Below are 22519 nucleotides of genomic sequence, written 5' to 3'. Positions count from 1 at the left end.
TTGAGTTTTCCAGCCTTTTCCAGAGAAGTGGAATAGAAAAGTGTCAAGATAATCGTGATATTTTGATAGAATCAGAATTGAAAACCAGGAGCCAGGAACCAGTTGTTGCAGTGAAATAAACCTGCATGTCCCTTACTCAGGCTTCAGTAAATTTATTGCAGTCAAAAGTTATACCCCAGACTTTATTTAAATAGACTGTGTGACCTTACTAAGAGCTCAAATTGTCAAACATTTAAGCTGCAATTTCACCAGGCCTTTGCAGGCTTTTCAGTTGTTAATACTTGGAACAGATACAGCACATATAAGCTTGCAGGATGAGCTAGCAACTCAGCTTAGTTTGAGCCACAAACCTTTTGAATTAAGGTTTTCCTGTTAATAAAGAGAGTGGAAAGTGTAGGACTGATCCCTTTGCTCCCACTAGTAGGATCCCAGGAGAAATTTAACCTTTTATTCTTGACTTAGAGATACCAAATAATTCCTGACTTAGAGATGCCCATAATAGCATTGGGAAAATGCTATTCCAAAAGTACTTCCACGTCTCTGCAGAAAGAGTCTCATGAGGCAGGAGTTATATGAACTGAAGCTGTCCCTTCTCATACCAGCTAGCTGACAAGTTGTCATGACATTCAGTTCACAACACTCTTGCTACTATGCAGCTTTTCCTTTTATCCTCCCCATTCCCTGTTTAGCCTTCCTGGTGGAGGGACTCTGACATGCTCCTACCCAGAGGAGTCTAGTTGGAGCAGGAACTGTGTTTGCAGACCAGTTAGGTGCTATCCCAAAACAGTATCATGGTTATATCTGCCTAGAGGAATAGGGTATTGGAAAATGCAGCTGCCATGGACCATGCACAGAAGCATACAGCAGGAAACACCAAATGACACTGTCTACTGTCAAGAGTAATAACTCAGGTCTGGCTTGAAAGATGTAAGCAAATGACTTGGGAATGGTTTGGGAATATTGTCACCAAGACCCAGGGCTGGGACATTTTACCAGTGAGGCAGCTGCAGCAGCAAGACCAGTCCAGCTCTGCACTGAGCATTCAGTCAAGGCTTGCTGCCCATGCCCATGCACCATGTAGTGCCACCTGCAATCCAATCCCTTTGCCCAGGTACCAGAGATTTTTCAACAGCACATAGGAACAAAGTGGCATCAAATGCAGTGAGTTCATTCTGTTGGAGTGGCACCCTTCCCAAAATTTAGCTCTCTGTGTTTCCCAGCTGCCTGGAAAGAGGATAATGTTAGACTGAAGAGCAGCAGCACAATCACCCAGCTTGGGCTGTGGCCCTGTGCTCCTGTAGGGAGACAACAGGCTCCTGTGCAGGCAGGAGTTGGCCTTCTCAGCAGCTCTGTCCTGAACAGCAAACCCTTGTCACAGACATGATAGTTGCTGGCAGCTCCCACATACTCATGTGCTTGGCTGAAGGGTAAGAGAAGAAATGCTAGAGCACAAGAGCCATTAAAAAAATACAATTTATTGGTTTAATTTGGTTACAAAGTTATTGCCCTTTAGGAAAAAGAATTATTAAATAAGTTTACATAGTCATTGTAATTTTTAATGAAGAGTCATTCTTTTTCTGTGGCCTTAAAAAATAATATTAATTAAATATCACATACACATGTCTGCAGGTTATTGATAGTCACTCTGCCAATAGTTTCCTGAGCCATCAAACTTACCTATTGCTCTGAAATGTAACAAGACTAAAAAGATTAAAGGAAATAATGCAGCTTATACTTTTCAGTTAAGGTTTAAAATACAGACTTCCTTAGAGAGATAGCCATTTCAGTGCTGGCTGTGTGATTTCAATAGGGTATGTGGCAGTGATTCTGATAATGGAGTTGTATAAAAGTTGAAATTGGATTTTGCTGCCTGGAATTAAGGGATGTATGCTAATAAACTTTTTACACTTACAGCTCTATTTATGTACTGCTACTGTTGCAATATTTCATAAGAAGTGGTGTGACGTACAAAGTGAGTGGAAACCTGCCTGCACACCCCCCCACCCACCAGAGATGCAGATTTTAGGACATGGAGAATGACTTTTCCAGTTGATACTCTGTTGTTTAAAATCAATATTTAAATATTGAAACTGTAATCTATACTTTCTATCTGCTTTTCTCCAAGATCCTAGTCACTAAAGGAAACAGTCCTGTTGTACTGCAGACAATAACAAATAACATATTTCGGTGAAACTTGTGGTAGATGCTACAATAAACTGTGACAGACACAAGTTTCTCCCAAAAGAAGCTCCTTCCTGACCTTTGTCATTTCTGAATATATTGTTGCTCTGTTTATCAACTGTATTTAATACAAAGAACTAATTATGCCTATTTTTTCCACCTTCACTCATGATTGTAGTACCTTCTGAAGAAAAGAACATATCCATCACCATTTCAGTAGAAGTGGTTTAAATGATGATTAAGCATAGAATTTTACATTAATTTAACCAAGGCATTTATTCCTATTCAAAAATCTTTTTGACAGCTGATTAGAATGATGAGTGTTAGCTAGAGAGTTATGGGCTAGGAAATGATCCTCACCAGCTTCTGTTCCTTACCTTGGTTGCTTTCCTTACTTTTGTGGAGCTGCCTTCTTTGTAAGTACTGATTGTTTGTTGAAGGGGCACAGCTGTGTCAGTGCTGCAGGTGCACACAAGGGAAGCCCAGCCTCCCCCAACAGCACCACTGACATGTGTGGTACAATGGGTGAAAGAGCGGGGCTTCTGCATGCACAGGAAAGGCCTCTGCTGAAATCATCTGCAGAGCAGACGTTAGGACAGATTTGATCCCTTCAGATGTACAGCATCATTTGAGGGGTTGTTTTCACTCATTTAGCTTACCTAGAGAAAGGGCAGTTTCCTGAACACCAGAGTCTTCCTTGATCACTACTTGAGGCGTGACAGAACTGTGCAGTCTGACTGCAGGTAGTGGCAACTCCCCAGATCACCAGGAAAGATCTTTGCCACTTTTTTTCCCTTATCAGTGGGCTAAGATACTTCCTGAATGCATCAGCCTGTGCATAGTGCCTTGCATGTGCTGGACAAGTGTACTTGATGCAGACAGCTACATACATTCAGGGTTCTACAGATCTCACTGTATTGTAGAGCACTCACTCTGTAGCACAATGGAGCACCAATATACACATACCTACCACAAAGTATTTGCTTACAGAAATCTTTCAAATTTAGAATCACAGTAATTCAGCTAATTGGGGCTCCAGTAGTAACAAGCTTCCAGTAGGCTCCTTCCATAGCCATCAGTTCATCATGAGTGCCCCTTTCAATGATGAGTCCTTGTGACATTACAGCAATGATGTCAGCGTTCTGGATGGTGGACAAGCGGTGGGCGATGACGATGCAGGTGCGCCCTTCTCTGGCTTTATCCAGCGCTGCCTGCACAGTCTAAAGGCAACAGACAAAGTGTCAGAATTAAAATGTGCAAATACAACAGAGCTCAGAGCTGGAGGAGCCCAATTGCTTCAGATTAATTAACCATATTGTGCAAGACTTGTAAAAGGGACAGAGACTAAATCAGAGGTTCTGATATTGATGTGCTTAGCTGGGTCATGGACTCTCTTTACCAGTAGTACAAACAAGGGGTAGAGGTAGAAATTAAGGAAGGCCTTCACTCTGCTGCCATGCTAAATGTCGGCTGAATGCTTTGAAATCCAGGCAATTCAGACATTTCTGAAGAAGTGCTGTCTCATAGATAGTTTAAGAGCACTTGGGGCTGGCTGCATTTTCTTACAGCTGTACCTCCTGCACTTCTTGGAAAGATCATTAAAGGTGAAAGTGCTGAATTCACAATGTGGAATAATGTGCAATCATGCAGCAGAGTATATTGGCATCTCTATAGAACAAAAAAGGTATTGTATGTTGTAGGCCATTGTGTTAACTTTCCCTTATTGATTATCACTGCACATTTACCTTTTCACTTTCTGTGTCTAAAGCAGATGTAGCTTCATCCAGTAATAAAATTTTAGGGTCTCGTATGATGGCCCTTGCTATGGCAATGCGTTGCTTTTGCCCACGAGACAGCTGGGATCCTTGAGCCCCAACATTAGTTTCATATTTCTGAAAAATATACAAAAGGAGTATTTTATTCAGGTGTAATTTAACACACCAGTACACAGCTAAAGGAAGAGCAAGAGAGAGGAAAGAAAGTAGACCACTGCTGACCACTTGCAGAACCTGGGAATGCAGAAACAATGTACAGGCAGACATGTTTGGGGTGAGGTTTCCAAGCTCTGCTTTGTCTGCACATGGTCCTGAGGCCCAGGCAGCACAATAATGAGCCAGGAAGGAAAATATAATAGCAAAATGTTGGCTATTAGAGGCAAAAAGAATTCTCCCTGCCCTAGATTTGGGAGAAGAGGCTGAAAGTGATTTAAGGGCTTTCTAGAAAAGTGCTTTGTTTGGGTGCCTAAATTGTATCCATATGTTCTTTTTATGTTTATATTATTTTAGTGCATTTAAATACTTCTTAAGTGTACATAAGCTAGTGTACTATTTGAAGCCAGCTTCAAATATTTTTGTCTAAGTATCCTGTCCTACTCACAAGGCAAATCTCCCACAGCTGGGAACAGGATTTACGTGTTTGCCTACTGTGTAAGAATTCAGTAGTAACTCACACCCAGTCTCTAAGGAACTAAACAAATGGTCACAGCACCCTCTTGCTCCTACTGTCAAGGCTGTAAAAGGACATAAAAGGTGTATGCATGTAGCAACTTCAGCTGGTTTCAGAGCAACTCCTGCAATGAACACTGAGCAGCCAAGGCCTTGCAGCTACTTACGTTAGGCAGAGACATGACAAAATCATGCAGTTGAGCCTTCTGGGCTGCTTCTATGACTTTTTCCATCGTTGTTTCTTTGGTGTTACTGCCATATTTGATATTATCAGCAATGCTGCAGTCAAATAGCACAGGCTCCTGTGACACTATTCCGATTTTTGATCTAAGAAACTGCACATTTACGTTCTTAGAGTCATGTCCATCTATTAACTATGAGGAAATGGGAGAAAACTTGAAACATCATTACAAAACAACAGATTGCAATACCAAAATAGTTTATAGCAAAATGAAATTATTGAACCATATCATTAAAACACAAACACAACTGATTTAAAGTGATTGGTTGAATTGCTTGTCTCTGACTCCTTTGTACATGATGTGTATTTTGTGGTATGGCTTTGATCCATACCACAAAATACACTGGATCATTTGCTCAACAGAAGTCCTACTGAACTATTTAATTGCTTAAGTTTAGGCTTATGCTTTATTGCCTTCCTGACATAGTGATCACCACACAGATTTTTTCCAGAGAAAGATAAATCAATCTAGATGGGTAAGTATTTATGTTAGGAAAACATAAAAAAGCTTTCTGAGCTATCAGTAATTGAATAACTGGAAGTTAAATCTAGGCAAGTTTCAGGCTCTTTGTTGCTCCATTCAGACTTGATTTTACTTGTGCTTTCACAATTTACAGCATACATTTGTATGTTTCATACAGAAGCTACCAAGGCAAATGCCTAATGCATGAGAGTGCACCTGAGGCATGTAGTTCTCTTATCTTGTCTGAATATGCCTGAGATAATACTTGGGAACTGTCCAAATAGTCCACATCTGTCCTTTTGAGAAGGAGAGGAAGCCTTCAACTGCACATGTATGAGCCACCACTGCTAGGCTGCACAGTAGGACACAGGCAGAAGGCCCTTGGAGCACTGCTGAAAACCAGAGCACAGAAACCACATTTTCTTTGCTTACCACACTTCCTTTCTCAGGGTCATAGAAACGCTCGAGAAGTTGGACACTGGTACTCTTTCCACAGCCACTACTTCCAACAAATGCTAAGGTCTGTCCAGGCTTAACAGATATAGAGAGTCCTTTCAGGACCTGAATATCAGGCCGAGAAGGGTATGTGAATTTACAGTTAAGAAATTCAATGCTTCCCTTGAAATCATCCTGGAGAAAAGAAAAAGATGTTACAGTGAGCTCAAGCTCAACCTCAATTGTAAAGTACAAGACAACTCTTCTTTTGATCCATTCTTGCATCTTTTGCTTAAAATTTGACATTTGTACTTATGAAATTATCTCAGGAAATGGGAAAAAAACACACTGGAGTAGGTGTCCTAGAGGTGAAGCTGTTAGTCATAACACTGTTTCTCTGCTTATGCTTCCCTGCATGGTACTGGTCAGAGGCATAAATTGGAAATGGCATTGCCTTGCAAATGGGCACATTTTTCATTTTAATATAGACACTGTGTATAAAATAAGTAATTTCAATTTTCTGGGTCTGACTTTCCAATTCACCAGAAACTGAGCATTTGCATTTTGTCTGACTCAACAATTCTTTGCCTCCTTATGAACACCCCCCACCAGTTTGATGTGAATGGAAAAACCTTCATTATAATCAGCAATAGTAAGGTTTGTCATGAACTGTAAAGCAGGAAATAAGAGCTTGCTGTTCTGTAAGTCATCCAAATCGATTCCATTCCAATTTATAGGAGTTTTACACTGATAAATTCCTAATGGCTGACTTTATACTGCTGTTTCTATCTAGTACAGAGCTTGCTTCCAAAACAGCAAAGAAAAAAAAAATTACAATCAGCATAACCTTCTTGTAAAATATTGATCCTCATCAACTCCTAAATCAGTAGTGCAACATCCATGCCTGTAGTGAGCTGACATCACAAATTACGCGTCTCCACTCTTACCCATTTTTCCCCTTTTTCACTGTAAACACTGATTTTAGGAAGCCGATCAACCAGTTGAAAAAAGCGTGCAGCAGATGTTTTGGCTTTGGCATAGTTTGGGGTATAGGAAGAAGCTCTTCCCAAAGCAGTTCCACTGGTGACAATTGCAGAGATCACCCTGTGGGGAAGGGGGAAACGGTCATTCTTGGGAAGCCATCAGGAAACTGAACACCACATCAAGCCCAGAACTTTTGGAGACGTGTTTGTGGCTCTGAGCCAGCCCTCACCTGAACACAAAGCTGTAATGGAGTCCTTCAGTGTTAACGAGAAATCCCCCATAGCGGTAAGAGACGGAGTTGGCAATGAACACAATGCTCTGGGCAAAGCCAAAGCAGAGTCCGTACACGTGTGCTTTTTTGATTGCAGCTCTGTAGGGCAAATCCAGGTGCTTCTCAAAATTGTCGATAAACATTTTCTCTTTTCCTATCCCAGCTACTGTTCTGATGTTAGAGAGAGCTTCGCTGGCAATCTGGAAGAAGAAAAAAAAATGGGTAAAAACTCCTAATTTTTACTTGGAAAATTAGAGTGTGGTCTCACAAGTGCATGATTCTTTCATGAGCTCAGGACACTGATGCTATATATAAATTCATTCAGACATGATGCAGACTGGCCAAAACATCAGATAGCCTAAAGAGAACTTTTCCTATAAGCAATTACCTATTGATTTCCTCAAGAGCAATGCTCTGCCTGCTCCACTGGAGCTGTTACTGTAAGTACTTTTAGGGAATCAGGCACATGCTCTCACTTGTGACTTACTTCACATAATGTGAATAAATGTGACTCCCACAAAAGGAAAAATTGTTTTAGGAACTTCTTTGGTTGCATGGATTTATTAATTAAATATGTTTATTTCAATTGTTTTGTGTTACTTTTCGCAATAGTCAGAGAAAGAGTTAAAAGGGATAGCATCCCAAACTTCCATTTCATCAATTGTATCCATTTGAATTTACTAACTTTCCTCACCTGCTCACCCTCTCTCCCTCTCTGATGTCCAAAAGGCTGATGAGATGGAACATATAAAATCTTCAGTGACACAATTTCCAAGATTTTTATCTTGTGTATAGGCAAAGAGTAAGCAAATGCTTGCCTATGCACATAGAAAAATGCAACACAGGAAATTATGAGATAATCCCCACAGAAACTTGTGTGGAACTTCTTTTAGTTGTAGGCTTCATATTGTAATTTATTGTCAGTCAGAATTTGGGTTTATATCCCAATAAAAGAGTACCACAATTTCACTTACAGAAGTAAATTGACGGCTTGTTTGGTCCTAATTTCACCCTTTTAATCTCAAATAATTTTACTAAGAAATTGTTTTTAAATGCTGTAGTTTACTTGGACTTTGATAGTAGATTCATAATGTAACACATTCCTTTGGGAGGCAAGTGTGGTATTATAGCTTATGAATGTTTTCAGCATGGAGGAAAAGATCTGAAGGTAGACAATCAGAAATCCAGTTTCAGGGGTTTTTTTTCCTGGCCAAAACTGAGAGTCAGTCTTGCATTATCATTCAATGTGAAGATAATAGGTATCAGCAGATAATAGGTATTGTGAATTGGATTGTGCAGACTTTTTCAATGGTTAGCGTGGCTCATGAGCAATCACTTTGGAAGAATGTGGTGTTTTTAGCTTTTGGATGCAGTGCTGGCAAATAAATTAGAAAATAACACCAGACACAATCAATCATCACCAAAACTGCTGAAGCATTGCTTAAAAATACGACTTCATCATAGCCTCTGGGTTGTTCTATTGAGTAAGAGCTGTTGCCTTGACTCATTAGTGAAGTTTCTCTCTTTGTCAGGAAGTATTTTGATTTAAGAATTTTGTAAATAATTAATTATTCTGGGTGCAGGCAATTGGTCAGGTCCTAATTCTTAAGATGGGAAGGGCTAAGAGCTTAATTCTTAAGCTGGTGCGACCCACCAAAGGAACAACTGTCCTCTCTAAAATCCACATACTGATTTGTGGTTCAGTGCCAGATTCTCAGGTGCGAGCATTTCTAGGTGAACAGCTATCACTGCTTTCTGAAGACAGCTTAATCACGGGTCATCAGCAAATGGGAGTTTAAATAAAACCGAACAAAGGTGAACCAGACTGCTGAGAGATCTGTGTCTACCACTTCAGTCCAATAACTTTTGCAAGTCAGTCACATTCCATGCAGCAAGTGCTTTTGCAGTATTGGGAGTTCCCAATGCTGTTTCCATGGTTTAACAAGCTGAAATATTGCAACTTATTAACAAAGCATTGCCAGTTTCATGACATTTGAATTACTGATGGTCCCTAAAGACTGATTTTTCATCTACCTGTGACTGCAAATATAAATTAGTCTTTAAACAGCATTACCCGTCCAGTAGCTTCCAGTGCTTTCTTGTCCTGCGAGGCAAATCCTGTCAGCATTTTAGCCTGCACAGCTCCAGATAAAGCCAAAAATGGCAGGAAACACATTATTACCAAACTCAGTTTCCAGCTGAAGTAGAAGGCAATGATCATGGCCACCCCAATGTTAGTAAAGGAATTGACAATCATTCCTATCTGTGATCCAGTTGCCTTTGAAGAAAAGAAACAGACATCATTGATTTGTACTTCAAAAACAAATTAAACAGCTCTTCCTATAAAACTTTAGAAAACTGTGAATTAAAATAATATAAGACACTAACAGCTAGAATGCACTGGAATTTATCCACTCTGGATATACTGTTTCCAGTTAATCAGATCAAGAGCAGAACTGCAAATGTCCAATATTCCTTTGATCCACCAAATTTTCCATTGGGAATTCAGAAGATTGTTTCTACTGTTTGTGAGAAGGATAATGTAATTATTGAAATCTGTTGTCTTGGTTCCCTGGAGAATCACTCATCTGAATACATTTTTTAGCCTCTACATTTATCCATGAAAATATAAATAATCAACTGGACCATTTTATAGCTTAGCTATTAACAACAAAGCCTTAGCAGTGCTAAAATCAGTAAGCAACATCACTGAAAAGGGATAAAACAAAGTTGCATTTCTGCCTATCCTTTTATTAAGGAAAAAAAAAGCTTTGACATCTTCTTTATTGAATACATTTGTCTGCTCCTTATGTACTTCAACAATGCTATTCTTTCTAATAGACTTATTTACTCAGAAGTAATTTTCTTTCATAGCAGTAAACAGCACCCTGAATAGGAACAATATTGCTATGTATTAGAATAAAAATGTACATTTGATATCCTTGATGATTTCAGTCAAACTCATTTGCAGGGTATGAACTTGGCAGCACAAAATGCTCATCATCTCCTCCTCCTCTGACCTACAGCAAGGTCTGTGTCAGGCAGTGAAAGGTGCAGGGCACTGCTGCACAGGTAGCTCTGGTCTCCCTCACCCCCTGCAAGCTGTGGGTTGGATGGCTGTGCCTCACTGCTTTGCCTCACTGTTGTGCTTCAAACAAAGATGTCCCTTAGGACATTAAATGGTTCAGTCAGAGTTTTACAAGTTTATTTATTTCAATTAAAATATATCTTGTAAGTGCCTGTGAGGTTTGCAACAGGTTTCTCTGATTCTGTAGAAATTGCTGCTGACAGGGCTTTTGGAAACCTCTTCTCTAAAACCCCTGTTTGAAGTTTTTTAAAACTAACTTACAATCTTCAATCAAGCTGAAACATGACAATTTTTGCAACAAAATAAATCTGTACATCTTCCTTGTTTCTAGGAAATTGCTTGCATTGCAGCCCAGCAAAATGGCATCTGACTCACTTCTACCTAAGGATCAGTTCAGATAGGGAACATACATAGCTCAGCATGATTTAACCCTTAGCCACTAAGGAACTAAGTAGCTAGTGTCTCACTTTCCCAAACACTGAAACTGGCTGCAGGATTCCCAGCTGGAGCACCACCCAGTACTGCAGATTGGTTTTTCAAGTGGGTTGTCAGTTTAGATCAAAATTGCCACAACATGCACAATACCATGCTGAAAACTGGAAAACATGGGTATTAATGACTGTCACTAACATAGTATTTTGATGTGTTTTTGAAATAAACACTTTAACATTGTGGCAAAAAGCTAATTCATCTCCAGAAAAAAAAAGAAAATCAAACTTCTACACTGGGTGTTTCTTCCCATTTCATTGTTGGTTGTTATTTTATTGATTTTTGAGTTCTTTTTTGTACTTTTATGGTATACCATATACTACTATTGCTTCCACAGTGGCAGTCTATTAATAGAATCAGCTTAATTGGTTTACCAAGAATTGGCTTAATTGATCTGGCTGGTTGCATGGTAGCTAATTTCTGTGACAACATGCCAAAATAAGCCTTCAATCAGTGTCTATAGTAAAATGATTCATAAGGTGCCAGGTCTTACCCCTTGGACCTGTGAGGCATCTGTTGCAAGCCTGGTAGTCAAAGCACCAGGGCTGTTCTTCCGGTCATCAAACCAACCAATGTCTTGCCCGAGCATAGCCTGGAAACCAATTTTCCTTAACCGTCTTGTAAGCAGCTCACCAGACTTGGCAAAAGTGTAACCCTGAGGCACATGAGAATAAAAACAGACTGTAAAGAGAGAGACATCCACTGAGAAAGGGTGCAAAACCAAAAATATGTATTGCTAAATTGGACTATTACCTGGAGAAACTGTGTGAAAAATGAAAGAACTCCGACTAAGACAAAGAGCACACAGACACCATTGATCTGATTTTTTTGGTTTTCTTCATCAAGAATGGAGAAGGTCTTTGAAAAGAAATAAATAGAAATGTCAGTTTTGCTGTGTGTGACATATGCACTTGACTCCCAGTTGCCAAGTGCAGAAACCCATCCTGCAACCAAAGCCAGAACACAGAGTTCTCCCTCACCCTCTGCAAAGGTCAGACTCCTTGTTTTTCCTAAGGTAAGCCTGGATTAAAAGGTAATGGGTTTTACTCCTGTTAACCAACAAGTTTAGTATGCTTGGTGTCTGCACACACTACTCCTATTTGTGGCCTATCCCTGGTTATAATTAACCACTCACCTCACACTGTAAATAATGATAACCAGAGAATAGCAATGTAATAAACAGCATAGCAACAAAGCAACAGTAAAATCTATCCTGTAAAATCCAACTATCCCATTCTGCAGCTATCCTAACATGGTCAGTTATGTTTTTAATCTGTGCTCTTTATTAAAAAAATAACACTGATCATGGCAACATGCAGCATGGATAATAGCATGGATATGTCCATATTCAGATCATTTAAGTCTCAGTAGTTTTAGTGAGGACTACCTTTTAACTGCAGCCATGGACTCCATGCCCAATAGGTGTAAGAGCACACCTTTCAGTTGAGTTTCACTGGAAATGATCCATACTCTGAGATAATTCCACAGGGAGAACCAAAGCATAAGTAAAAGAAACTACTGAAAACTTTGTTCAAAAGGTACATACACAGTATTATCTAGTTCTTCATTGACTTTTTGGGACTTATTTCTGAAAACCTTCAGGGCAGACTTAGCTAAATTTATCCTTTCACTTCATAGCTGTGGGGATTTTTCCCTCACTTCCCCAGCATATTTGTCCCAGAGTACAAGCCCATGTGTTGGACACAACAACATTGTAGATATTTGGGCAGATCTGAAAGCAGATGTATATTCCATCTGTCTGACTGCCTTGGCACGAGGCAGAAATATTTTAGATTTATGAATAATAAAACACAGATATTGGACTTCCCTCATGTTCATTATGGCTTGCTTTTTCTTGCAGCCTCTCTTCTTTAATAGACTGAGGCCTTCAAAAGCAGGAATTCATCCTTGGCAATGAAGGTATTTAGCATCATTAGCCCCAGACCTCCCAAGGTCTAGAAGACTCCTCTCCAAAGGAATCAAAGGTTAGATTTGCTGTGGAACGTGTATATTGGTGTCTCACCTGCTGTCTAGTGAAAGCCACGGTCCTTGACATGAGGTCTGGACACTCAAAAAGTGTTTGGAGGTGGCACACCTATGCCTAAAGGCCAAGGACATTGGGCAGAAATGTTAAGTGGATCAACAGGGCCTGGAACATTCTTTTTTCTCCTCACAGGATCTCAGTTAAATGCAAAACTGCTAGTAAATGTGATTCAAAGTTCTAAGCAACTTCCCAGAGAGAAATGTCTAAGCCAATACAATACCCCAAAAAACCAAACAACAAAAGGTCAAACTTTCTTTTGATAGATTACTGACATTGCTCTTAGATTCCTTTTCTACCAGGAGCTCAAATGCTGGGTCATTCATTTGTTTGTTCATTCATTTGCTTTTTCCTGCCTGTAAGGTTTTTGACCTCCAACATCTGTCCACTTTTTAGGGCATATATTTTTGCACCCATGTGTACCTACCATGACCTATGCAAGTGAGTGGGAAGCACAAGTTTTATCCTACATCAGATGGGTACCAAAACCACAAAAAACCTGTGGCATTCCCATTTTGTTCCCACTGAATGTGTTGTTACTTTACTTAACAAGATACAGCATGAACAGATGGGATTTCTTTAGCCTAATTCTTGAAAATTCAAGACACTTTCCTAGGCACCAGTTAGAGCAGCACTGAATATTTTTAGGCAGCCCTCCAGTTTCCCACCAACTTGACAAGCATTTCCCCAGAAAGCTTTTACACAAAAGAGGATGCATCCTTTTTTCTATCACCACAAGTTTTTGAAGAAATAAACACTCATGGCTCAACTTGACAAGTTTCAAGAGAGGTGGTGGTGGTGGATTTTGATTAAATTGTATCTTTCAGTGAATGTTAAAGTTTAAAGCATATTCCTACTTCCTGCTTCCAAACCTATTGATTCAAGCCTACTCTTTGCTGGTGGCTGTGAACCCAGGTACAATTACCTACCTCTCCCTAGGCATTCTACAGGGAGCAGGCAGCAAAAAGGTGCCTGAAATATGTAAACAAAAAAAGTGAAGTATTTTTAGATCTGATCCAAAGCTTTCTTAAAGGCTTTCCAAATCTGTATAATAAAATTCTGCAGAGAATGACCTTTGGATGTGTCTCTCTCCACTGTACCTGCATGTGAGGTACTTTTTGTCTCATCTAAAATAAACTGTATGCAAGTATAGAAACCCATTCCCAACAGTTCCTGGAAAATGAACAAAAGAGATAATGAAGAACACATGACAAATGCTGATAAGCTTACCCCTTCAAAGAGCTCTAATGATAGTTTGATGACAGTGATATAAATATCTCTACTGAATAATTGTTTATAGGCAAGAAGGTTAACCTGATTTTCCTGATAAGATCTAAAGATTTGCCAAAACATGTCAAGTTGTGCGTCATATATTCACTCTCCTCTGTTTCAGAGCTAAAATACACTTTAAAATATTACCATAACATACCCCAAGAATCTGACTGAATAACAAAGCATAGAGTGGATTGACGGCTCCATTCACAGCTGCTGCCAGAGATCCAAGCACCAGGTAGGGCCATTCAGAGGCATTGTATTTCAAAATTCTGGTAAATGGTACAGGCTTGGCATCTTCCTCCACAACAGATTCCTAAAAAAAACAGGTTGGATTTCTGAAATGAATGCATTCCATCAGTGATGCTCTCCCTTTGACAGTGAGATAAAATAGTTAGCAAGTTTGTTAAACTAGTGGCCCAAACAGCTGCTCTAGCTTTGGAGGGACAGAGATGGCTGCTGTCTGGAGCTCTTTTGTGGCCCTAATAAGTCAAGTTTACTTAAAAACCTCTTAAATAAACAACAACCTTTACCATCCCTGGGGAAAAAGAGAGATTCATATCTTTTGCAACTCTAATTGTTCCAGCTGCAGAGGTTATTTACAACCAGTTTGAGATTTTCTGCCACTGAAACTCAAGTTATTCCCTTTCAGCTGTCTCCAGACAAGGTGTGATGAAATACCCAGTGCCAAAACTTAAATTCCCTCCTCACAAACAGCTTTGTCTGTCACTCATTCAATCCCTTAAATATTATTTTAAAGTATTGTGAGTGACCACACTGATCAGACTGCATCAAATTAACAGGTATGTGATATCATTAAAACAAGAGAGATTTCAGAGTGATAGCTGGATTCAGGCTTTTTACATGGTAATTATGCCTCCCTTCTGTGAAACATCCTCAGACTATATGCTGAATTCCCATAATTATGCCCAGTAAGGGCAGAATATTCATCATCAAATTATAACTTATCCTTCAGTTTTATTTGTGTAGAATTTTTGTAACACTGTGTGCTCAGCCCTGCTTATCTCCCTCAATTCATATGACTAGAAACAGCCAGACAAAAAAGACACTGTGAAGACCTGTCTTTTGGAAATATGCAGGGAGAAGTGGGTGGAAACATCTTGTATTTTCTCTTTTTTCTGAGCTATTGCCAGAATGACAGCACTCAAGCCCTCTATTTATCCACAGAATAGGCTTGGCAATAGCAAGAAGGGTAACTTCTATCTGCTGCTCTCTGTACTGAACAACTGCAGCCATGCAAATTGATGCAGGGAGCTTCATAGGCATTTTGGAAACCCACTGTGCATGTTCCTACATATTCTGTGTAATTTTAAGGCATGCTGGCCTTTATTTTCTATGCCAGTTGATTGCATGAAGACACTGAAGCAAAAGGATTTTGGGTTAGGTTGCAGTGAGGGTGTCTCTCTGCTCAAGTCTCCAGATGATTTTTAGATTAAAGTGAATTTATTCTTTAATGAACAAGAAGCAGTGCCATTTATTACATTTTACAGATTGAGCAGTTTGCTTTTTGTCACTTAATTCAGCTTTTATGAATGCATGTTTTTCAACTAAATCTACAACATATATCCATTTACCAACAAGCAGAGAGCAAATGGCAAAATTTCTCTGCTAGAAATTTTATATTTTATACCAATAACCAAAACAGCCATCAAAATGAAGCCTAGAGTTTACACAGAGATAAGAATTGAAGCTGTGGTTCTGTTTAAGGAGAGAAAAGGATCAAGCCAAGATGTACCTACCAAGAACTCTTAAGCTGCGAGCACATAGGTACAGGTGATCATTAATGAGTAATATAACCTATTCAGTTGAAAATTTCATTACAAACTATTGGACCTGACCTTTTTTGCTTTTCCATCATCTTCTCCATAAGAAGGCGTAAGATAGGTAGACTCTGCAGGATCTCCTCCAATAGACAGTGGAGGGTCAGGGACCACGTTAGAGAGCTGTGATCTTGAGCGCTGCCGAAGTGAAGCTCTGCAAAGAGAACAGAAATTGCCTGTTCTTTACAGCTTAGTAAAAACACTAATTGCTTGCAAAGCAGGTACAGTTTTCATGTCAATTAAATCAGAATGCACTGAAGCAATTCATAGGAATCCCGCAGACTTTTTCTTTCTTGAATATGTTCTCTCAACTTCTTGGGAAGAAAATATCTCACCAACTGGGACAAATACTTTTCATGATCATATGCCATTCACACCACTCAGACATTGTCTTAGATGGACCATGTACTATGTATTTGTTAAGTAAAACTCTGTTGTGTCCTACTACATTTGCACAAGTTAAGACACCAAGCCATATCACTCTTACCACTACCAGTAATTCAGTCCAGCAAAACAGGATGCTGAAACAATGCACCTCTCTCTCTGACAAAACATAACTCTGTAATGTAGGAGATGTATTCATTTGCACATGCCTGACATAGGCTTGCCTGGAAGAAATAAGAAGTGTCTATCTACAAGACAGTCTGGCTGTAAAGTGCTTTAACTTTCATCAAATAGAAGCCATAATAAAAGTGTGCTTGTGGATTGCATTGATTTCTCATGTAATTGCACAGCAAGTAATTTTTCAAACAACTGGACAGAAAGTGCATTAGATATTACAACCAAGGCTGTATGTTAGTAATATCAAAACCAGAACATTAACAGTAGATCACAATTGGAGAGAAGGTACTATGCATAGAAAGGACCAAAATTAAGAGCCTTGCTATTTATCCATGGATTTCAATCAGTAGCATTATTACTCAAACTATTTCTTTGCAAGAGAACTCTATCTCAGTAAAATGCTTGCAAGCCCCTCAAGCCTCTTTTACACAGCACACAGAAAAATGATTTATTAGCGCTATTAGGATTTTGGAATAGTGAGATGAAGTAGAAATATTGAGAGTCTGGAAACATCGAGATTTACAACCATTTTTAAGACTCACCGCAAACTGGCCTGATAGCTTCCCCTGCTGAATGACTGGACATTCTCAAGATTTGGCTCAACCACATTATTCTCTGCTGCTGCAAAATACAGTATACAGAGGTATACAGAGCTCTGAAGTTAGTGCCAAAATTGAATACAACCTAAATACACTGTTGTTCTACAAAAAAAGTGTATAGCCTCCAAGTTATAAATTGAATACTTCATAGAAGGAAAGGGGTGTAATATAATCTTTCTACTCAACCTACATGTTTCACAAGTTTTATATTTGTATTTGACATAATGATGTTAACTGAATATTAGCCCAAGGACCATCTCACTTTGGATGTGACTGCTAAAGCATTTTTAACTATTTTAACCCTGCAATTGCTCTCTTATTTCAGTATAATAATATCCAATGTATGCTTCACAAAAATACAACAGATCATTCTATTGAACCTTAATTTCCAGAAGCTTTGATTCAAATCTGCCTCCAAAACAAATAGGATGATTTCAGCATAATCTGTAATGTGCCTGAATTCCAAATGCAGCAGAACTGGACTTTTGGCACTCAGTGGAGTTATAAAATGATGGATATTGCAGATCAGAACTAATGTTTCAGGGCAGATTTATATTAGGAAAGTCTTTCAGTGCATATGTAGCAAAACCAGTTTGGCCAGGGCTATCAGTGTATTACTTCTATGAATAATAAAATTCAGCCATAAAAGCAGAAGAAAAAAAAAAGCAGCTACTAGCCCTTATAAAAAGAAAAGAAAAAAAAAGAAAAAAAAGAAAAACAAAGAAAATCTGCATTCTGTGGGATTTTACATGATTTTATAAAAGAAAACAAAATGCTTACTTTGTGTTTCTTCTGTGTTAGGTGCTGCATCTCCTTTGCTTTGTAAGGTCACCAACATGAAATAAACCCCTTTCCTCTGCAGGAGTTCCTCGTGAGTTCCTCTCTCTACAGCCCTGCCGTGCTCAAACCCGATGATGACGTCGGCGGCTCTGATGGCTGACAGGCGGTGAGCGATGGAGATCGCGGTGCGGCCGAGGCGAGCCTGAGGGAGACAACAGCAGCCCCACTCCCAGCACAGCACATTGAACCGCTGGCAATGAGCTGTGCAATCTAAAGCCTTGTCAAATTAAATGGAGTCCTTCTAGTGGGTTCAGCTCACTTTGACTTTAGCTCCATCCACAGCCCACAGAGAAGCATCTGTTTCTGGGCAAAGGGAGCTTTAGGTTTCTGTTGATGTCCCAACGAAAGTAAAAATTATTCTCAGTCCATAATACTAAGGTTCTACTTGTACTTATAAAACAGTTATTAAGAAACCCTTCTGACTTTTTTGATTTGTTGCAATTCAGGAGCACCCTCTGCAGAGTGCATTATAAATAATTTCTGCCCTTTCAAGTCTGATTTTTGCTATACTATAGCAAACCTTATGAAGTGCTTCTTGGACAATTGCTTCACTTTCATTATCCAGTGCTGATGTAGCCATATCCAGGAGCAGGATTTTGGGGTTTCGCACCAAAGCTCGAGCAATAGCTATCCTCTGTTTTTGACCTCCACTCATCTGGCTTCCACCCTCTCCAACATGAGTGTCAAATTTCTGTGTGAAGGAAAAAAGTTAAAATTAAACAGATAAGTAAAAAGCCTGTTAAGATCCTGGTGAACGTATTGACAAAATGTCTCAGATTTGTCCTTGGAGTAGACTTTAAACAAAAACACAGTGCAGCAGATTCACAGAGCAACAGGTGAAATAACTTTCTTGATAATGTACAAGATCATTTTGCCTGAATCAGGTTTTCAACCCCATGCAAAAGTATGCCCTGATTAAAAAGGTGAGATGTTCTGGTTCAGCTTGAAACAGCTATGTCAGCAGAAGCTGAAATGGAGAGGAATCACCTACCTATTCTCCATCAGATAACTCACAAGCAAAATTTTCCTGGCCTTATCTGCTGATGAGCTGTGACTCGTGAACACTGTGTCTGTGATTCATGGATATCATACTCTGGCAGCATTGGGTTCAGGTAGAGAATTAAATAAATACACAAAGTCTGGCATATTGAGAGACAGGATCATTGTATTCACTTAGAGTTAAATCTTTTTTATTCCTCCATTTCCATGAAATAAATAGGGGCCTTTGAACAGCCTTTCAGTAAATAGTTTCCTGGAAGCCTCAAAATGCATAGATGGAGGATAAAGACAATGTACTAATATTAGTTAATGGTACTTGAATCATGTCAATAACATTCACTGTTGTAACATGTCATTTTCAGAAGCTACTTGGCAAAATAACATTCTAGAAAAGTAAAGAGCTTGATACTACCCAGTTTGGGCTTTGTAAGGAGGAATGATTGAAGCCCTGTCATCATCAGGGAAGAAACTGGAGAAGGAACCTCCAGCTGGCTTACAGAGCTCGTACAAGGAGGTGAGGTTGTGAGTATCAGTACAGACAGGTGAAGTAACAAACACTGGCTAGTGAGAGGCTGAGCTCTACATTGCTTTTGGCCTGAACAGAAACAGATCTTCAAAACATGAAAAATACAAATTTTTAAACCATGTTATGATTATTACCATGATATTGAATGTTGTGTAAATGATTCCTGGGGAACTAATTCTTCTCGGGGTTGTATTTTGGGGTGGGGGGATGTTTACTTTCATAACTTCATGGCATACATGTAGTAAGACCTAAATAACTGTAGTCAAAGGAAAGGTTGTTGCCTCCTATCTGTATTTATCTTCCGCCCTTCCACTTGAGCACAAATTGCTGCAGGCTAGGAGGGACAAAAGGACAAAAAGATTCTTTTTCGTATCAAATTCTGCCAAACACTTTCCAAGGCAGAGCATACCTGTGGTAAGTCCATGATGAAATTGTAAGCATTGGCCTGTTTGGCTGCTTTGATTATGTCTTCCATGGTAGCCTCGTCCCGCCCATAGCGAATGTTCTCTGCAATCGTGGTGGCAAAGAGCACTGGCTCTTGTTCAACTATGCCAATCTGTGAGCGCAGCCACTGGATATTCAGGGAACGAATGTCATGGCCATCCAGGGTAATCTACAATTAGAACATGGACACAAAATCAAGAAAAAAATCAGGGGCATTATGCCCTCCACTTCAGAGACAAAGAAAGACAGTGGAAGTGTAGGGCCTGTGATGCTGTGTTTCCATGACCAGCATAAATATCAGCTTTCAGATACAGAAGGTGGCAAAGCAGTAGCAGTAGTATTGGCTCTTGGAGTTGTGCTCTTTGATTTCATTTCCCATTTCTGCTTGGCACCAGAAATAAAACCAGGGGAAAATTAATAATGAAAGTGATGATTATGTTATATACAGTAATTAGTTTCTTTGTTTTTTATATATTCAAAACAGGTCAACATGTATGTGATTATGTGTTCCTATTTGATATAGGAACACATAAATGGAATGAGATTTTGAATAGCTATAATTCATATTTTTAGCCAAGCCATTACTAAGTGGTAGTTGCACATACTTAAGTGATATTATGGGTTAATGTTTAAATGTTCAATACTGTGTTTTCCAGAAAACATTTGTCACTCCTGAATTATCATTTCTGTAGGTATAGTTTTTATACATATTCAGCACTGAATTTTTATTTTCTCCTAACAGTTTGCTCTTTCACATAATTGTTTTTATAAGACTATTAAGCACAGTTTTATAAAAGAAATGTGCAGGAAGATATTTCACTCATTTAAAAAAATAATTGGGGAAAAAAAAGAAGAAGAAAGAAATGAAAAGGAAGTTAGTTAGCCTTAGTTAGCCTTTCTTCCCACTTTGGAGAAGAAACCATGCCATTCTTTCAGTTTCTGGAGTCAGAGAATCACATTCTAGGCTGGGACCTAGAATGTCTCACCATGCCATCAGTGGGGTCATAGAAACGCTGGATGAGCTGTATTGTTGTACTTTTCCCAGCTCCACTAGCTCCAACAAAAGCTGTCGTCTCTCCTGCTTTAATCACCATATTAAGGTTATCCAAAATCTGGATAGGAAAAAAAAAAACAGAAAGAGAATCTATTTTAATTCTCCCACAGTCATGCAACCAAGTGAGTATAGTCTGTACCTTAAAGTCAAGATTCAAAGCAATTTTACAAAATTTAGAAAAGTATTATGAAGAAAGAGGATAAATCAAGCCACATAGTTTTACAGTGTTTGAAGAGTTTGTAGATGCAGAGCACTCATTTCTACAACAGGCAGGCAGATTTTGACCTTTCATTGTTCCTATTGTTCATCAATAAGAACTAGTCAAGTTAATACATTAGAGAAGTTATTAAATGATATTCCCTTTAAAGAACACTGTGTATTGTGAATGTATGCCACTGCATAAATATTAAGACTGTAACCATGAAATTTTGTAGAAAAATCTGATACAACATGTGCTTCCATCTTTAGATGTAATAGCACTAATATGCTTGTCCAATAACATGCTTTTCTAAGGAGAATTTGTCAATTCAAACACAGGAGTAAAGAAATAGTGGAATATACAGCCTACACTCCTGTCCCTTTGCTAACCTTTTAATGGGTCACATGGTGCATCCCCAGGGTAATGGAAGAGTTTTATAAAATCTCCTTGCACCATTCAGTTTATTACTTTGTGTTCTATCTCATACACATTGATACAAGGGCATCACTGATTGCAAGAGAAGCTGTACGCAGGTGAATTTGCCCAAAATTACTGGAGTTTGTGTTCAGCAGCAAGGAGTATGCAGATCTGGCAATGGATATGTCAGAATGGTAAAATAAGCCAAACAGTAAGCAGAAGAACACTTTAATGGAAGAATTATTTAGTCTACTTTTAAGCAAAGAGTCTGGGCTTCTGGAAAACAATCTCTACAGAAAATCTAGAAATTGCTGGCAGAGCCAGGATATTTTTCTTGTTTACAATAATTGTGTTCACAGGATGGGTGATGAATACTTACCTTTATGTCTGGTCTGGATGGATAATTGAATGTTACGTTATGAAATTCAATTTCACCTCGTACTTTATCCAGCTTGTAGCCATCTTCTGACATGCAGTCAATGGTGGGTTTCTAGGATGAAAATTATTTGGTTATTTATTTGGTGTTAAACAGTCAACAGTGCTGCAGTAGATAAATACAATACCATACAAAGCCATGGCACTTCTGTTAGAACAGCACTTAGCTGCATGGAGCCAGCTGCAGGCTCTGGCACAGGGATAGCAGGCAAGGGACATGGAATTGAGGGCCAGAGTGATGCGGGAGTTGTCACTGGTGGGTAGCACAGACAAGAAGGATGCACCCTCTTATTGTAGGCTTACTGCAAATACCACAGCCAACCACTCAGGCAGTTTTTGCTGGAACTGAGTAGCTGACTGACAGAGGCATTTTGACTAAGCTAATTTAGCCAGCTCCTCAGCAATAAAATGGCACTACCTCACTCAAAAACTGCTGAAAATCTTCGGGCCTCGCCACTTGGCAATTAAAACATCCATCCTTGTACACCCAGTCCTAAGAGCTGAAATACTGAAGTTTTCCTAACAAGTGCTTTGGGTCTCGCATAGTTTTGGCCAGGTCTAGAGTATTGTGGACTGCTAGACATGAGCAAATAACTAAAAGAAATTTGAGGAATCACAAAGAAATAAAATTTTCTAAGGATAGATTTCTGAAGCATGGAATACAAACAGTAAATTAAAACTATAGCAATGAATAT

At 39.1% G+C, this 22519-nt stretch overlaps 2 protein-coding genes across 4 annotated transcripts in view; one reads left to right on the top strand and one right to left on the bottom strand.

Moving 5' to 3' along the window:
* G6PC2 (glucose-6-phosphatase catalytic subunit 2) overlaps positions 1-22519 on the top strand; it is a 38938-nt gene that overhangs the window by 15056 nt on the left and 1363 nt on the right. Inside the window, exons 6-9 of one of the 3 annotated variants that reach the window (XR_008437857.1) lie at positions 12458-12581; positions 14031-14147; positions 17712-17856; positions 19112-19263. Coding sequence is in view for 1 of the 3 variants with exons in the window: in XM_053982221.1 (XP_053838196.1) it covers positions 4107-4112 (6 nt within the window). In the remaining 2 variants the exon portion in view is untranslated. Of the gene's footprint in view, positions 1-4106; positions 4458-12457; positions 12582-14030; positions 14148-14561; positions 14657-17711; positions 17857-19111; positions 19264-22519 lie in introns of those variants that run through there. The other 2 variants (XR_008437858.1, XM_053982221.1) reach the window with 2 other exon arrangements.
* ABCB11 (ATP binding cassette subfamily B member 11) overlaps positions 1460-22519 on the bottom strand; it is a 42331-nt gene continuing 21271 nt past the window's right edge. Inside the window, exons 13-29 of the mRNA XM_053982216.1 lie at positions 21769-21879; positions 20706-20831; positions 19685-19888; positions 18271-18441; positions 17691-17892; positions 16854-16932; positions 15769-15904; positions 14067-14225; positions 11350-11454; positions 11090-11251; positions 9094-9297; positions 6978-7219; positions 6712-6868; positions 5762-5959; positions 4793-4999; positions 3927-4073; positions 1460-3401 (exon numbers count right to left, since the gene is read on the bottom strand). Coding sequence (XP_053838191.1) covers positions 3201-3401; positions 3927-4073; positions 4793-4999; positions 5762-5959; positions 6712-6868; positions 6978-7219; positions 9094-9297; positions 11090-11251; positions 11350-11454; positions 14067-14225; positions 15769-15904; positions 16854-16932; positions 17691-17892; positions 18271-18441; positions 19685-19888; positions 20706-20831; positions 21769-21879 — 2811 coding nt within the window. The 3' untranslated portion in view covers positions 1460-3200. The remainder of the gene's footprint in view (positions 3402-3926; positions 4074-4792; positions 5000-5761; positions 5960-6711; positions 6869-6977; positions 7220-9093; positions 9298-11089; positions 11252-11349; positions 11455-14066; positions 14226-15768; positions 15905-16853; positions 16933-17690; positions 17893-18270; positions 18442-19684; positions 19889-20705; positions 20832-21768; positions 21880-22519) is intronic.

This window comes from Vidua macroura, chromosome 7 (assembly GCF_024509145.1).
Source record: "Vidua macroura isolate BioBank_ID:100142 chromosome 7, ASM2450914v1, whole genome shotgun sequence".
Taxonomy (NCBI): domain Eukaryota; kingdom Metazoa; phylum Chordata; class Aves; order Passeriformes; family Viduidae; genus Vidua; species Vidua macroura.
Note: the sequence above shows the minus strand (reverse complement) of the source record. Positions and strands in the feature narration are given on the sequence as shown.